This window comes from Haemaphysalis longicornis, unplaced genomic scaffold (genome assembly GCF_048455015.1).
Source record: "Haemaphysalis longicornis isolate Haplotype H1 unplaced genomic scaffold, Haemaphysalis longicornis Haplotype H1 scaffold_5, whole genome shotgun sequence".
Lineage (NCBI taxonomy): Eukaryota > Metazoa > Arthropoda > Arachnida > Ixodida > Ixodidae > Haemaphysalis > Haemaphysalis longicornis.
The window spans coordinates 71,204,535-71,222,814 of record NW_027526385.1 but is presented as its reverse complement, the minus strand read 5'-3'; the positions used below and the strand labels follow the sequence as shown (position 1 = coordinate 71,222,814).

Genomic DNA, 18,280 nt, shown 5'->3' with positions numbered 1-18,280 from the left:
TGGGTGTCATAAAGCCACTGAGAAATATTTTGTGATATTTGCATATCCTTGTTCAAATTACTTATGACGGCACCTGTACATTGGTGCAATAGTGCCCATTAATGAGCCAGACAGTGCCTTAAATTTTAGTTTTTACCTTTCAGCAGACACGCAGATTTGTATATTGCAGGATATATTTGCATACGGCTCATATGTAATAGGCTGTTGACTGCACAGCAGTGTTTATTTTATATGAAGCCCCCAAAATATTTAACCAGCATCTCCATGCCGGATCTTCTCTTCTAGCTCGTGTAAAGTATGGCAGAACTGAGACAACCGTGGAGAATACTGAAAAAAAAAAAATCAGCCTTTTATTTCCGCAATACGCAACAAAAAATATACCTTCTCCCGTACACACAACGTAAGCGTTCGCTTCACTCGTAAACAACTGCCATGTAAAGCTTGGCACGCTCGCTCCTAAGGCACTTTTAAAGTACACAGTTTGATTACAAAGTACAAGCTACCACCACTTAAGTCAGTATCACACTGCATTAGTGTTTTACGCACGTGTTTAGCACGCTTCCACTTCGTCCGAGTTCACTCCTTTGGCTCAATCTAAGCTCTCGTTTAAAGAAATGCCGACGTTACTTTCTTCACAACTTCGAACAGTTCCTTAGAGTAGAAAAAATTGGCTTACAGCAATACCCGACGCAGAACAGACTAGGCAAAGATGTAACAGTTCGTGTAAAGTACCACAACGTCGACAGACACACAACGTCAACAGCGATGCAACATCAGCAACCGTTACGCTGCGTCGCCTGCATTAGATGACAAACGACGTGCAAATCATGACTTAATCGCAACATGCACTTCAGGCACTTGACGTATGAGAAAAAGTTTAGGCCAGTGACGGAAGATAATCAGCTGCCCGTAACTGTAAATTTTGAGAAAGCCACTTTTTTGCCTGCGTCGAACCAATGGCCTGCAGACCTGAGCATGCATAAAACTGCACTGCGCTTTCTAAAAACACTGTGCATCCTCCCACCGAGCGCAAATGTGCAGAAAGACATAGTGAGTGCAACACACAACATCAGTAGAGCCTTGGAAAGGATCGGCGTATGGTCCCTTATGCTTCTTACGTCCAAGCGCCTGCAGAGGCAGAACCCAATGTGGGTTAGAACTCTGCTACAGCAAGAATCGGTAACCATCACCACTGTGACGCACACTCAGATCTGTTAAAGTGCGTGGAAATTGAACGGACGTGCAACGTTCAGTGCCCCCTTAGTCCTTTGGTAACAAACCTGCTGAGATGGCCCTGCCAACATCAACGTGCACTAAAAAGTAGCAATGCTTTGTCAAGTTTCTGCTAAAAGCAAGCAGTTCATTTGGGAACAGTGCGCGGAAACAACGTTCAGATATTTTTCACAACACACAAAACACGAGTATTGTGGTGGCTAGGCACCGCTGCAGAGAGAATCGCTGTATACTGTGCATTATGCGTCTCAATTTCTTTCTTTAAAGCATCGTTCCCCTCCACCACGTATATACATCACCTGCATATAAGAAATCTTTCATTGCCATTACAAACATGTCACCAGCTCACACTTCCCTGAATTCCGAGAATACGGAATTAAAAGGATCCGATTCTCAACACACGGTAGCTCTTCATTGCCTTCAAGGGTGAGGAGGCTGTTGGAATGCAACCAATCAGACAGAAATAAGGCTCCTCTGGTTTGGACCTCTGCACAGAGATGGCGTAGCTGCTTGGCCAAAGTACAAAACTGCACATAAACGACGATGAGACTCATCACTCTAGTCTCGCTGTAAAGACGTCACAGGAAAACGGTGGGCGATTCGTTCTTCTCGGGAGTCCACGAAAGTGCACTGGTCCCAGAGCGGTGCACGAGAGACGTCGTGAAAATGCGAGGGCTGCATAAATTGAACAGCGCTAAGATGGGACAACTGCTTATTATTTGGAAACAAGAACTATATATACATATATATCGTCGCCGTGTGGCAACATTATATAAATACAATGCCTCACCTACAACCATCCCTTGTCTCGTTTGTCTTTCCGCCACATAAAAATGTAAAGGCCTATAGCTGTCTCGTCTCATCCTGTATATAGTCTATATAAAACTATATATAGCCTTCTAGTCTTTTTATAAATAGTATATATATATATATATATATATATATAAGATATTGTCCCTGAAGAAGGAAGTTCCACTTTCGAAACTGTTGGACTAATTTCTCATAAATAAGCCAACCACAAAGTTGTTCACATCTTTTACCTGAACGTTCCTTCTGGCCCTCTGCAAAACTCATCAAATTATATGTATACATATATATAGCTTATGCCATATATAACCTAATTATAAAAATATTATATAAGAATATATATAGACTATATATAGTCTTTCTTTCCAAATAATAAACAGATGTGAGTGCCTATGTTCATTACTCTTCACTCTGTCCCGTCTCAATGATGTTCACATTATGCAACGTACCAACTCGCCCAGCTACAAACTCTACCGCTAGCGCCCCTTCGCCTTGGCAGTGGTGTCGTTCAGTCCGAAGAAGTGAGCCACCACGCCGGGCAGCTCCGGATCCCGGTGTATGAACTTGTGTCCGTAGCCGAGCCGGCCGTCAAAGGCGTGCAGTTGGAGCGGCGCCGCTCCGGGTCGATTCTCTCGTGCCTCGCGCAGCGCCGTGTGCAAAGCCTCGCCCAATGCAAATGGCACTGTGGCGTCATCGCGCGCGTGGAGCACTAAGACCGGAAGCCTTGGAGAGACGGAGCGCGCTCGGGCCGCACTGTTGAACTCGACCGCGGGGTCGTCTTTCAAGCTACGTACAAAGGTCGGCTCGAAGTAGGGCAGCCACCGGTGCAACACCGAAATGGGGTGCGAGCCGGCGACGTGGTGAAGCGCGTCAAAGGGAGCTTCGAGGACTAGGCCTTTCGGGAGGTCGTCCGTTGTTCCGGAGAGGGATTCGAGGAGTCGAACAGCGACCCCCGTGCCAAGGGAGTGACCCCAGATGAGGATGGAGTGACCCCGGGCCATTTTCTGCAGCCAGCGTAGTGCGGCTCGGGCGTCCTGGGTCAGGGCTTCGGCTGACGGTCCAGCGGGACCCCAGCCGGAGTCGCCGTAGCCGCGGTAGTCGAGGGCTAGCACGTGCGCGTCTAGGGAGTCGCTCAGTACCTGCAAAGTGGGATTGGAAAAAACGTACACATTTGTTATAAGGAAACACCGGTCTAGTCTTGCATCCTTTATGACATCCCTTCTTACTCGTTTGCAGGCGGGTGTAGCCATTCCCATTTTTCACAGATTCCAGAACTAAGAGGCGATAGTTCTCCTTCTTCTATGCACTCAATATATTGCACGTAGCAACAGATGATGCAGCTGTCTTGAAGGAAACGCAAGTTTATTGGAGCAAACTTGTGCTCCCCTAACAACTCAAAGAATACAGAGGGGGCGAAACAGCAGTCAACAAAGTGATGTGTGCAGACTGGTGTCGGCAGATAGAATACCGCGGCGTCTGCTCTGCAGGCATTTGTCTCTCGGCGTGAGTGTTTCTTGAACTGTCGAGGTACATCCAGAGCACTGTAGACCAAAAAAGATTATTCTAGGCAGGTGACGTTAGTTTGAAACAGCCTCCCTATCAAAGGAGATAACACTTGTGGCATAAAAAATAAAGGATGGAACACGCACTTCACTTGGCATACAGATAACACAGCCCAGCACAGGCGGGTGGTAAAACAAAACATAAATCAACAAACCCAATGCATAGTTCGCGGAAATATTACAAATGTGGCATAACAAACTGGCATGCAGCGGCTACATTTTCTTTTTTTCACAGTTACTGCTTCTGAGCCAAAATGAAGACCACCCTGAAACACGTCTGTGCGCACGGTCAAGGTGTACCTCGGCCCCCCAACATGGGCTGGTGCCCATACCCTTAACAACAGCTACAAAGTCAGGCACTTAGCAGCCATTACTGTTCATACGAGGCCTTGAAAGTACCACTAAACCTCAAACACACTGCGTTCCTCAGAAACCCACCTACTCTTCTCCTGAAGGTTTGAATTGATCCTTCCAGAGCGCTGGTTCAACATTTCAACGATGACTTGATGGCACTGTGTGCAGGGATTTATGTAGTACGTGAAGCAGCGACAGCTTCATGGAAGGGGTTTGAAGGCAATCACTATAGCCCCAAATAACTCCTGTAATAGCACTGCAAATGTGTACGCCCCTCCACCTTCTCGCTCCAAGTGACTTGCTGCTGTAATAAGAACACCCCGAGAGGTGCCCCGAGGGACGACGTTTTGGCAAAGTTCTTGCGGATCCCCATATTGCACACCAGCCGCGCGGCTGCACACTGCCAAAAGGAGCAAGCACAGCAGAGAGGGCTTGTTCCAGAATCTGAACCTAGGAACCATGTGCGGGGCAAATACACCTTGTGCATGTTAAGGGGGCAGACTGGTCATAGAGCTATTTTTTTTATTTACCAACCAATTTTAATGAAACTGTGCTGCATTATAGAGTTTTTTTGTGCTGATTTAAAATCTGCCATTAGATTTTTTTGTAAGTTGATTACATTTTGAGTTAACTAATGATTAACTGCCCTTATTTTGGGTCACAGTTACAAAATAACCACTTTATACAGAATGGCAATTACCACATGGCTAGGCAGACAAATGACTAAAGAATACAAAATAGGAAGAACTTTTTTGATTTAGCTATTTTTGGCCGTTTTACAACACAGTGAACTTTGCTTCTCCAGCGCTCTGCCAGAAATGGCTCGCAGGTGGTGCCAATTGAACACAATAATAATTTTCCAAAGCCTCCATTTGAAAAATTTGTTTCCAACATTGCATTCTCCACACATTTCGGTATCAGAAGCAAAAAGAATTACAGTTGTACCTGCTCTGGGTGCCGAGATATCTGAAGACGAAATGCTAGCTTTGCATTGCAAGAAAAGTGCTGTTTCACCATCAAATTCTTCGCTAACTGAGCTGTAGAGTGCACTTTAAAATGCTTTTTTTATATAATAACAACAAAATATGGTTCCTTTTGATGAGGAAATTTACAGACTGATAGAAAAATGGCCGTGAAGGCCAAAAATGTCATTTTTCAGAAAACGCTCTTTTTTTGGCCGTTTTTCAGCCCCAAAGACTCAACTGCCCCCTTAAACGGTGTACATTGTACGGGTCACTAGGTACAAGTGGTACCACAAGCCCTGGAAAGAAACAAGCGGCTTTGAACTGGTGAGATGCGGTACTTCGGAAAGGTTAAAGGCCAACTGCACTGCAAATTTCAACCTCCTGAAAACGTTTTTTCCGTGTAGTCTGCCTAATAAGACTGCAAGATACAAGATATGACAGCTGAAATACCCGTATCCACGGCGCAAACGACCATCAAAAATCAGAGATTTTGAGAGTTAAATTGACGATAGCGTGGCCATTATGGCCAGGCTGAAGTGGCCAGGCTACTATACTCGGTGACAACTTAAGAACGGCACCGGAAGTTGCCGCTGTGCCTTATCACCGAAGCCGGATGTTTCTCCGTGCGGAGCAAGTAGGGCATTACTGGGAATATTTTGAACATGGTGTGAGCCGTTCCCGTGATTTTTTGGACCTAATAAGCTTATAAATGACTCCAGTGACGACAAACAAACTGCGTGAGACAAGGCGGACGATATCACGCATTCATAGCAAACCCCTTTCAAAACGCGCGCACACTGACGTCACGGGTCCGGCGCTTTGGCAGAGTGATACACTACATGAGGTGGTGCCGTTCTTGAGTTGTAACCGAGTATAGCCAAGTCCCAGTTGGCTTGGTGATATGTACTGTACGCTCGAGGTACATTTGGCTGAGGTTAAATTTGAGTGCAGCTGGCCTTTAAGGGGCAAAACAGCTAACTTGCGCAGCTGAAGTGGAAAAAGACTGAACTGAGCAGTAAAACCACAAACCAAGGCACTATGTTTCAGTAGCACGCCAACAGTGAGAGCGGCCGAAACGCTCCGTGTTTGCAGCACGAGGGTGACGACAGGCAGCCTCTCCTAAAGTGTGAACGCTAAATGTGACTCTAAGCCGCTCTCATGAGATATGCGAATCGTCAAGGAGGCTGTGCACACGAGTGTTCTGTTTATTTTTGTGCGGGTGTTATGGGTGGAAGTATTATCCCGCACTAGAATAAAAGCTGCTTTCTGCTCACCACACTGCAGTGTAGACGTGGACTGTGCCCATCACTCTCCCTACCAACATGACCGCAAACCGCTGTGCCACATGTTGCACTGCTTCGATTACTGAACAGTTTCACTGATCTCCTTCCTCTCCAAACGCGCATCTGCAACATTTCCTTTTAACAAAAAGTACCTGTAAGCTATGACCGAAAAGCGTAAAAGCTTTATCATCCTTTGCTAAAGAAAATTGAGAGAAGCGTGAAAGTTTTCCAACATCAAAACTGCATCGAAACTGCATCAAAATCTTTGCTAAAAGACCCTAATCATAAACCAACGAACCCATGCGACCATTTTTCGCACATTAAATAACCACATCTATGAACGATCTAAACGTACACTGATACATGCTTTATGAGATTAACATATACAGTTGACCCCCTTTATAAGAGACCCACACGGGTAAGCAGTTGTCCTCTCTGATATAAGAGGTTTCTTACTGGCAGGCTGCCATGTGTCCACTCACTGATCAACCCCCAGTTCAATGTAGGTACCCTAAGACAAAAATAAGCCCGAAAAAATGCTACAGAATGTTGGAAAAGGTTTATTATAATTCATGCTTCGCCACCACAATTTATGAAGTTGTTCTGAATCTTTCTTTGCTTCATGGCTGTATTTACACTTTTTTTTTAGAACAACCTCTTCAAGCTTTCTCTTCTTCCGCTGTATGCAGAAGAAGAAGCATCACACATGTTGAGTCTGACAGCCTGATGAATAGCCAGAGCGCACCGCTTCTTCCACTGTTTGCTCTGGCTATTCATTAGGCTTGCGGACTCAAACTGTGATGCTTCTTGACTGGGAGCTACGTGATTGGGAGAGGCCACCGCGCGCTCCCGGTATTGTTGGCTCGTGCAGACGCCCACATTTGCAGTAGCACTCGTACGCATGGTAATAAGCTTTAACCACTTCTGTACATTGGGTTTCTATTGCCCGACTTTTTGTCTTCGTTTCATAGCTGACTGATCCACTGTGTGTTTACTGAAGTTATAATAAATAGCGACTGCACACCTCTCTCGCCTCCTTTTGTTTCCACAATGGATGCAACTGCAGTTAGCGACTGGTGGCACCACATCTAAAGTTAAAATGTCTGTTACAAGCGAGATTGATGACCGAAGTTCAAGGATAACTTGTCTGTTACAACCAACTATCTTCTATATCCGATGTCTTTAATAAAAGAAGTAAAATTAATGGGAAAGATCGAGCAGCCAACCGTGTGGGCGAATAATGTCTCTTATGCCTGGTTGTCTCTAGCATCCATGTCTCCTATAATGGGGTTCAAGTTCACTATCGTACTAGTCCTTCGTGATCAATGAGCGCAGTGTTTTATGTATGTTTTATGTTTTTCTTTTTCGCAATTTTTCAGGTAACAGTTTTGAAACAGTGGAAGCTTCGTTTCATGCACGCACCGTGTGTCCAGAGATCGACCAACCAACGGTCTATGGGGAAATGCATTAGCTTTTAGGGGCAAAGCCCCTTAGGGGCTCAGCCTGTCGGCGTCTCCTGTCGTCACGGTACTAAAACTTCGGGACACTCGTTTTCCAATGCTTCATGCTAGAACGTAACGCGTACTAAAAGAACACACTGGAACACTCATTTTCCAACGTCTCGCGTTAGTTAGAATGCTTCGTGCTTCAAAGACACAAGACATTTACAGAAAAGCTGTATAGCTATACCCCCCAATGGTTTCATCTTCAGTGGCAAAAATGCCAAGGCGACAAGAATACACTTGTACACTGCACACTTGGCTCCTCCCGAGGTTTCACGTTAGTGGAGATTGCCCGATTTTTTTTTTCTCTCGACAGGATGCCATCAGTCTCAGTAATAAACCTTTCGCTTTAATAGTGGCAGTACCTTGTACAGATTGACACGGTGCCCACCCGCACGGGAGCCGCCGTTCCCATGCAAGTAAAGCACCAGGGGCCGGTCGTCGTGCGCGAACCAGTCATGGGCCAGCTTCTGGCAGCCGAGCTTGTCCACCGAGGAGCGCGGGGGAACATGCCACGCCCCCAGCCGCAGCCCCGCATCCTCCGACTCCAGGTACAGGTTGTGTGCGCACCTGCGTTGCGAAGAAAGGAGCCGGAAACCATTCGCAGTGAGGGTTCACACCAAGATCAGAAAAATACGAGGACACCTCAGCACTCTTTATGATGCAGTGACAGCGAAAGCATCGGTTTCTAAAACCCGTGCCACACGTACACGAAAAATGACATTAAATTCTTAATGCCTTAACTTTTAATGCCATTAATTTGCTGCTACACGCAAAAATCTAATGCCATTCGCTTGAATGTCATTTTGGTTTAAGGAGTTCTGCACAACTCATTTACCTTCGCAATTGCCTTAAATCTGCCTACTCTCGAACGCGATGAGCACCAAATGAAGCCACCGAAACTCTCAGCACCAGAGTGTTGACGCGGAAATGTAGCTGAACTTCGAAATATGACGATTTTTTGTGCACAATTGGTGGCGAAGTTTTGAAGAAGAAGAAGTTCACTAGAACAGAGGCAAACGTAAGAACATCACGTTACTCTTTGTGTTAAATTTTTCAGATTTGGCTACCGCTGGCCGGCGACGGCATGCTGAAGCCACTTTTAGAAACGGCTCCCACCATTTTTAAGAAAACACTATTTCTCATAAAAAATTTTTTCGCAAAAAAACAGTTTTAACGCTTCTAAGGCGTTTTTCTCTACATTAAAGTCTTCTAAAATATGAGTGAATTTCTCTCTTTGGTCATGATCACCATCATGCCTAACACATTTAATGCCTTTGCGTTTTCGCGTGTAGCACGGGCCGCCCAATTAATGACATTTGTTATCTTAAAGGGGCCCTAAATAGGCTGCCGAATCTTACGATTTTGCCTGCGCAGTCACTGGAGTACTATCCAAGGAACGTCATCCCGCAAAAATTGTTTAAATTCGTTAAGTATTAGCCGAGTTATCGCTCATCAAAAGGGGCCACCCATAAGGCCTGGGGCTCTCCTCCTCTAGTAGCTCCTCCGAAGCACTGTGGAAGCCGCGACGTCATCGACCCGGCGCAAGACCACCGAGAGAAACAGGGCAATCCATCACCCTCCTTGATGTACGTGCAGTCATTGGCTGCGCCAAGCCCTGCGCGCGCTTTTTTTTTTTTAGCACTCGACGCGCATGCTCCGCCCACCAGATTCCGGTTGCACGGTGAGCGCTGTCGCTGTGGTTCGCGTTCGCGGCGCCGCACTGGGCAGTGTCTCGTGCGTCATAGAGGCGCGTCAGAGCCGGAAAGAACTGCGTCAGAGCGCGCAAGTGTGGCGGCAAGGTATGGTTGGTGAGCCAGGAGAGAAAGTGAAATCTTTTTTTCGTGTTTGTGCGGCCCCTGCTTTACGCAGAGGTGTAATATTTGGTACACGTTGTCGTGAAGGGGTACTCTAGCGATTGCGCGATTGAAATGGCGACCTTCGGAAGCCTATTTAGGGCCCCTTTAAGGCCTTAAACACTTAATGTCATTTTTTGTGTACGTGTGGCACGGGTATCATTCGCCTTCACGAACGCCTTAAATCTGCCTACTTTTGAACACGATGAGCACCAAATGAAACCAACGAAACTCTCAGCACCAGAGTGTTCCCATGGAAACGTAGCTGAACTTCGAAATAGTAGTACGATTTTTTGTGCACTCTTGGTGGCGAGGTTCTGAAGAAGACGAAGTTCACTAAAACAGCTGCAAAAGGCAAAACATCGTGTTACTAGCCGTTTGGAATTTTTCGGATTTGGCTGCCACTGGCAGGTGACAGCAGCTGCTGAAGCCGCTTTTAGAAATACTATTTCTCATAACGGTTTCATTCCCAAAAAACATTTTTAACCCTTGTAAGACGTTTTTCTCTGCGTTTTTCTCTTCTAAAATATGAGTGCATTTCTCTTTGTGGTCACTATCACCATCATGCCTAACACATTTAATGCCTTTGCGTTATCGCGTGCAGCATGGCCCGCCGAAACAATGTCATTCGGTATTAATCTTAAGGCCTTAAGCACTTTATGTCATTTTTTGTGTATGTGTGGCCCAAGTATAATTCCCGCAAATGGCTTCTTGCTACTGTCATCCCCCTTTTCTCAGACGTAGCCCATGCGCCTGTAAATTCTTCATGTGTCTCGTCTTAGCAATGTGTGGGTTCGGGCTAGTTGGTGTCGATGATCTATAGCTTCGTTTAGCGTGAAAAGAAAGTGCAGACAACAATAGAAAGACGTAACAAGCACATGCAATAAGGCATAAGGCACATGCTCAGCCATTGTGCCTGCTATGTTTTTCTATGGTTGTCTATAGATTTTTTTTTTTTTTTTTGCACTGTACGAAGCTCTGGATCCAGTCTTAGTGCTGTTTCACCTTGACATGTACCAACCCACCCAGCTACAAACTGCTTTTCCACCCGCTTGGTGGCTCAGCGGCCAAGACGAATTGTGCCGCTGAGCCCAAAGACGCAGGTTTGGTTCCCAGCCATGGTGGCAGTTTTTCTGATCAAAGCGAAAAGTGAAGGCACCCGTGTGTGGAGGTTTCGGCACACGTTAAAGATCCTTAGGTGGTCGAAATTAATCTGGAGCCCCCCACTATGGCGTGCCTCATAGCCCAAGTGTGGCTTGTGCGCTATCAACCCCCAAAATTTGAAAATTGAAAATCTGAAATGACAGGATGGCAGTATGGCTGCACATACTTTCGAGGCCCATTACCCATGCCCAGCAGGTCTCAATATGTACCATCTAACTGGAAAGACTTTTATATAACCACTCTTACAAAAAATAAGACTTTTATACAACCACTCTTACATTTTTGTGCATAGTACATGCACAATGTTCAGTGGAGCGCACCAGTTGACGATCAATACTACATTTCACCTGCTTCATTCGTCATCTACAATGCTTGGTAACCAACAGCAGGCTACCTCTGTCACTAAGAACAATAGTATACGACCAACGCACTTCCAACCAACCAACGTATGCGAAATACTGATGATGACTTATGGTGCAAAAGCGTCGCAACTTACTAAGCACCCTGAAAGGAAATACATGTCAACACCATGACACATGAAAAGAAGAATGCTGTGAATAATGCTTATGAACAAGAAACAGTTATCTTGGATTACATGGCGAAATTGGGCGGAGGGCATCCTAGATTCAATTTAGAGAAAGAAGTGACGTTGGGCTGGGTATGTGATACTTGATTGTAGGATTTCATGCGCTGATGCAACGCAGGCGATGAGGCGTGCCGTAGTGGAGGGCTCGGGATTAATTTTGACAACGTGGGGATCTTTGATGTGCACCGAAATCTCGAACAAATGAGCGAGTTTGCTTTTTGCCTCCATCAGAAAAGCGGCCACCGCGGCTGGGAATCGAACCCGTGACCTTGTGCTCAGCAGCACAACGCCTTAGCCAATAAGCCACCATGGCGGGTGGGCTACCAAGAGACCGTGCTAGAAGTAAAAGAAAAGAGACAACTTGGCATGGGGATTACATAAGAAAACTCAGGGGCAAAGAATGGATTTGAACAGCACAGGATTGGAGCGGTTAGAAGCCTAGGGGAGAGGCCTTCATCCTACAGTGGGCATAAATACGGCGGTGATGCTGATTTTAAATTAGGCTGGCATAATCGCCACAGATGTTCCACCTAACTTAGTTTCACCCCGTGAAGTAGTTTGTCTTTCTTGCCCCTTTTTGTTTACTAAGGAAAGCTTGACTGTTTCAGCGATTGTTTACTTTATTTATCTTGGTGGTCAAAGTGCTCACAAAACGGCGGTGAAGGAAGAAAGACCATTTGGCACTATAATTGCTTTTCTTCCTTTGTCACCGTTTTGTTGATTGACTGATTGATTGATTCTAGGGTTTAACGCGCTGTCGCAACGCAGGGGATGAGGCATGCCGTAGTGGAGGGCTCCCGGATGAATTTTGACCACCTGGGAATCTTTATAACGCCTGCCGAAATCTCCTACACACGGGCGTTTTTGCTTTTCATCTCCATCAGAAAAGCGGCTGCCGCAGCCGAGAATCGAACCCGCGTCCTCGTGCTCAGCAGCGCAACGCCTTAGCCACTGAGCCACCACGGCGGGTGTCACTGTTTTGCGATCGCTTTGATCATTACACTGAATACTTACCAATTAGGCCAATTGTTAGTTCTCCTTGTTTGCGAGTGTTTATATCCCTCCAAGTTTTCATTTTTGTTCGTTTTCTTTTCGTAACTTTTGTTCCCTTTGTTTCGTTTTTTTACCCGGTGGGTACCTCTGGCTCCCTTGTAGTAAATGCAGTGTTGTATTGGACCAGAAACTAGCCTTGTGGCTACCACTCCAAATGTCTTGTAAACATTATTTTCAGTTCTGTGATAATAAAGGTATTGATTGATTGATTGATTGATTGCTGTTTTACTTAGTTTTCCATCAGTTTTACATTTCATTTTTCAAAGTAATCGTGGTTCGGTGTTTTTTAGGCCCCTCTAGGCACTACGCACAGATTGCAGCACGCTGACTGCCCCGTCACAGAGAAAAAACGTCCAACACCTCCGACTGTGGCCGTACAACGGCCGCATACCTGAGGCCGTAAGACTGCGGGTCATGGAGCCGGGGAAAGGGCGGCAGGTTGACAAAGGTGAGGAAGACGGCGTTGCGCCGGACCCAGGGCGACGCGTAGAACACGGCCGGCGCCACCACCAGAACGATGAAGGCAAACGCAGCCAGCAGCAGCAGCAGCAGCAGCAGGGTGCTGGGACCCTTTTTGGGCGACGAAGACGGCGACGACTGACGTGGGCTTCCGTCCCGCTGCTGTGACGGCAACGACGCCGTGCCCGTTGTCGCCGATCCGCGCCAGCGCAACATCTGCGAGGAAACGTCGTCACTTTGGCACGATGTGTGCGGCACAAACCTCAGTGCAATAGCAGGTGTGAACGTCGATTGCAAATGGTGCCGTCCCAGTACAAAACATACTTTCACACTATGTAGTATGCATGACGTCATCATAATCAGCAGCCTAGTTAAGTCCATTGCAGGATGACGCCCTCTCCCACTGACCTCCACCGGCCCCGGTGCCGTGCGGCCCAAGTCGAGTCTTTGACCCCTAATTTTCTCATTTCATTCCACCATTAGGTTAACTGCCTTCCTATACTTCTAGACACGTAAAACTTCTACTTCTAGACCCGGGTCTAGACTTCTAGACACGTCTCTTGGTTTTCACTGTGTTACATTGGTGGTCCACTGTTTGTCATTTTGACTCACTATTTTGCCAGCCCAAGTTCATTTCTTTTTCTTAATTTGAACTTTGATATCTTCTGTATGGAGTAGACCTCAGCACAAACATTTTCTTGTAAGTAAACAAGAAATTGAAACTGAATGCAAATCTTGGCATAAACTTCTGTACAAAATTACGACATTATACCAGAAGTTCTGTTTTGTGTATCGAATGTGTTTTGCAACATCCCCAACTTTCCAAGGCCTCACGTGGTGTACGAGTGAAGCCTTAGCAGACAAATCCAGTGTTCTTTAGCAGAATATACAACTAAGCGGTTTTGGTCAACACACTTCCAATGGAAATTGTTTAAATAGGTTGCAGCCATGGGAATCTAAAGATGCTGCTTTTATTCTCTAGTTTAGCAAAGTAATAATGCATGAGTGATGCTTTCGCATTGAAGGAATACTGACACGAAATTTTCGTGTTTTTCTCGCTGCCATGGGCGGTTACTAGCCCAGTAATTGTAGATTGGCACATTAGATGGTTGACTGCAGCATAAACAACTATTTACAGCCTCGTTTAGTCGTGTCGGTTTTGACTAAACGAACATCGAGGCTGCTGCCATGACAGGCGGGTGCTCTTGACGTCAGCATTCTCGTCGCCTCTCAGCCTGTCTGGACGTTCTCGCTAGAGCAAGAGTGCATGTCCAGATTCACTATGGCCGCACGCACCCGGGCAGCATGACGTCAGTCCTAAAACTGTTTCTGGAAGGTGCCTGTCTGCAGCTGTGTCTACTGTCCTCGTCAGGGATTCGTGTGGCGGAGGGTATCTTTTTTTGATACCATGGTAATATGGCAGTGTGGCTGAGTATTCCATGGGAACTGGTGTGGGTTCTTCGAATGTCAAGAACCTATAATGCTGAGTAATGGGATGCGCTGTTGATTCGCGACCGCTGTGAAGACCAGATCGCCCTGGTTTAGTGTGCGTGCAAATATTACAACTGATTTTAAATAAACTGAACGGTTATGGTTGAAACTCCCTGAGAGATATCTCCCCTTACAGATGAAACTTTTTACATAGTTATGTCAGCTTTGAAATGTCGTATCTCTACTCCTTTAAAAATTTGCATAACGGACAGAGCAAAACCACGTAACTTAATGCATAAATGCTTAATGGGCAGATCGATTGCGCACGCATATATCTTACACATGACGTCACCACTGTAATGAACCATTTACTGTAATCGCACTGTAATGAACCATTTACAGCTTTTTCAGCGTTCCCAAAGATAAGACAGTGGGATAATTATATAAGAGGACAGCCCTTGGGCGAGCCATGTGCACGGTTCTCAAACACGGAACTACAGTGTCAGTGCAAGCATCGATGTTATTGCAAGCGCAGTTTAAGTTTTCAGCGTTCCCCAAGATAAGAGTGTGAGATAATTATATAAGAGGACAGCCCTTGGGCGAGCCATGTGCACGGTTCTCAAACACGGAACTACAGTGTCAGTGCAAGCATCGATGTTATTGCAAGCGCAGTTTAAGTTTTCAGCGTTCCCCAAGATAAGAGTGTGAGATAATTATATAAGAGGACAGCCCTTGGGCGAGCCATGTGCACGGTTCTCAAACACGGAACTACAGTGTCAGTGCAAGCATCGATGTTATTGCAATTGCGATGTTATTGCAAGCGCAGTTTAAGTACAGTAGATTGGGAAAACGTTTATTTGCGCCGATGAGCTGGGAAAGAACAGCAGATGTGCACGCCTGACCATAAATGCAAGGATATAACGACCCAGGTGCGATTTCCAGCAAAATAAAATTTCTTAAACAAAAATAATAAAATGCACCCAATAATGTTCGTTATATGTAAGCTGAAACATATAGCCACATGGCCATACACCGCGTCCTAAGAGTCACGATACACAATTAAGTGACTCACGCATCCTGGAAAGTATAAGTTCAACGCACTCAAAGCAGCATCCTGACGGCGTCAGGGGCCGATTTACAGTTGGTACTTAATTGTGCCATAAATAAACCAGTGAAGCAAGCTTTTTCTCTCTCTCTCCCGGCTCTCAAGGCAAAGAAGTTGCGATTGCAGTTCACTGATCAGGAAAGTAATCTGGGGCCATCAAGAAAATCGGCCTTCGGCGCGCAGCGCGGCGCCAGCTGATCACGCGCCCATGAGTAACGTTCTTCCCCCCCGTTCATACGCGTTCAGCTGATCAATCATGTGATAAGACAATATGAAAAGACCTTCGCGCTACGATTCCTGATATTTGAACGTGCACAGTTGACAAAGTTTACACAGCCGCGCGTAAAGTATCGGAATTCATTTTTGTATTTTCTCAAACTTACAGCATAACCCAGTTTTTTTTTTTTTCTAGGTGCAACGTCGATGTTTCTGGATCAACCTAAATGCAGTTTAAACTCACAATGCGGGTACTGCCAAACATCTTGAAGGTTGAGGTTCGTAGTCTGGACGGCGCGAACAAGCGCTAGGCTTGCAAGCGCCCAGCGCGGTTCGCACAGGTTGCGTCAGTGGGGTGCTCGGGTGTCAGTATAGCTAGCGCAGCCGTGAACTTGACCCCTCTCCGGCGCTGCGTTACAGGAAGTGCAGTCGTCGCGTAATCTAACAAGGAAACGCTCTCCGCTGTCTTCCAGCCGTCCTCGTAGCGTGATTAGAACAAAAAATGTGCGCATCGTCCATAACGTGCCTGTCAATCACAGGTAGATCGGGTTGCGCCTGCGAGTTGGCCATCATTACGCTCTTTCGCCGAAAGAAAGGTGGGAGCTTACGTTCAGACCTTACCTTCCTTCAACGCTCTGTTGCGAAATCGAGGTCAAGGCGCTAAGAAAACCGCAGACACGAGGAAATTGACTACAGCTCGGGGAAACGCCTCCGCTGCCTCCACAAGCAGACAACTCGTAGCGCAACAAGCGACCGGAAGTGACACTAGCGCCGCCAGAACTTTTGTGCGGAGCGTAAGCGAACTTTCGGAGCGGAAATAGTGGTTTTCGCGGCTGTTTCAAACAGGCCAAAGTTGCACAGAGCTGCTACCAAGCTGCTACCGCGCTACCGCGCAACCATTGGAATTCTACACCTATTCGTAAGCGTTGACAGCATGGCAGATTAGTGCAGTTGTGCCATGGGTTGGGCCATGTCATTAAATCTGCGTAGTGCGTACTGCATCAATCTTTATTAGGCCAGCGGTAGCCAGTGGCAGGCTAACAGATGAGGGGGTTGTTCAAGCGAAGTTTATATCGCTAGCGGGTTCCACGTATTTTGATGTCTGAGAACGAAAACGCCCGACGTTCCACGTGCTTCTGAAGCGTTGAGCATTAGAAAACGAACATCCCCGTGTGTGTGATCCCGACCAAAGTGGCATATAAGTCTCATCACGTCGATATGCATCTTGAGCCAATTAGTCGTCAATAGTCAGCATTTTCGAGATCAAAACAATATTAAGACATCACGCTTATACGGCTCAGCACTTGGACATACATTTTGAGTAGGGTAATTATTCAAGCTCAAGAGACCCAAAATAAAAGTGCCCTATCTGTGTGTCTTAGATATGACGGCTCAAGGAAATCCCTTTCATCTCAATTTGGTGTCACCTCTATGTCGCGTGGTTAGAAGCTTCGCTGATTATCCACCTTCAAGATATTTATGAAAATAACACTGCCGTGCAACGTCTTGTAGGCCATCAAAGCTGGTGCAATCAGCAGGAACTTTCGCCTTATCAACTATAACAATATGCTTCGGGCGTAAAAATAAACATACCTTGCACAAGTGAAGAGTCCTCAGTTCGGTGCCTAGGCGGGAAAGAAGAACACTCTGTATTGACGGAAAGCGACAGGGGAAAAGGAGGGATTGGTGTGGCAAGGGGACATAATTTGCGCACGTTGCCAGCTGTAGGAGAAAAGTTGTCGTTGTTGTTACTCGTGAAAAAATCCCGAAATTGTGAGAACGCCAGTAAAATAAATGGAGTGAGGTGGACCGCACCAGAGTTGACATGGAGGAATGAAAAGGTTTCTTTCCACCATGATAGTGCCAGAGGGGCTACTGGGAAACGATACTAGAAGTAAGGGTAGTCCACTAACTCCATGGAGGGATGAATGAATAAATGAGAGAGAGAAAGAGAGAGTGTGTGGTATTTAAAGGAACACTGAAGTGATTTGTAAACATTGCGGGATTACTAGCGCAAATTGTAGTTCGGAGTCCATAGGCCATGTTTCGACCCCTCTGAGTGCGTTTACGCGATTTTATTTAGTAGAAAAATCAATTCCAAAATGCTGTCCCCCTCTCTGCATCCTCGCCCATTTTCTGTGGCGTTTTTGTGTGACGTGCAGGAGGAAATGACTTGGCTTGACTGCGCTACTGCACGGCTCGCTGGCCTCCTCACAGAGTCAGTCGGACGAGCGTTTAGTCCGACGGCCGCCGACGGGTCGTCTCCGTGTGGAGTCCCACAAGGCAGCGTGCTGTCTCCCCTCCTGTTTAGCGTAACACTTTCCGCCCTCCCACAGGCCATCCAGATATCCAGCAACAAACGCCTCAAGACCCAGGTACAACTGGCAGTGTACGCGGGCGACATTGCACCGCGCGTGGTCAAGCGCCCGCGGATCTCAGCGCCTCACCGTTCAGACGCAACTCCGAAAAGCTCTGAACAACACCCGTCACTTTCTAGCTACACTTGGCCTAACACTATCAGCAAGCAAATCGGTTTCATTGTGTGCAGCCCCCCGTCGAACACACAAGTTCCAACTGGAACTACACTTGGGAGGCATACCAATCCCAGTGCGAAGAGCCACTTACCTCGGCCTCACATTGGACGACAAAGCAACATGGGAACCCGCTGTCAACAATGTCCTCAAGGCCAAGGCGGAACACAGCA

The 18,280-nt window shown here is 46.5% G+C and overlaps 1 protein-coding gene across 3 annotated transcripts; it reads right to left on the bottom strand.

The window, feature by feature from the left end:
* Positions 1-331: 331 nt before the first annotated feature.
* Positions 332-16,334, bottom strand: LOC144138409 (lysophosphatidylserine lipase ABHD12-like). 3 transcript variants are annotated; one of them, XM_077670678.1, is made up of 4 exons: positions 16,198-16,334; positions 12,757-13,040; positions 8,072-8,276; positions 332-3,179 (listed from the first exon to the last, which is right to left on the bottom strand). In XM_077670678.1, exons 2-4 carry the CDS (start codon positions 13,038-13,040, stop codon positions 2,517-2,519), a joined length of 1,152 nt encoding a protein of 383 aa, XP_077526804.1. In that variant the 5' UTR covers positions 16,198-16,334; the 3' UTR covers positions 332-2,516. The 3 variants fall into 3 exon arrangements, with proteins under 3 accessions (XP_077526804.1, XP_077526805.1, XP_077526803.1); XM_077670679.1 differs by having other exon boundaries at positions 16,185-16,333; XM_077670677.1 differs by lacking the exon at positions 16,198-16,334 and adding an exon at positions 15,821-15,962.
* Positions 16,335-18,280: the final 1,946 nt, after the last annotated feature.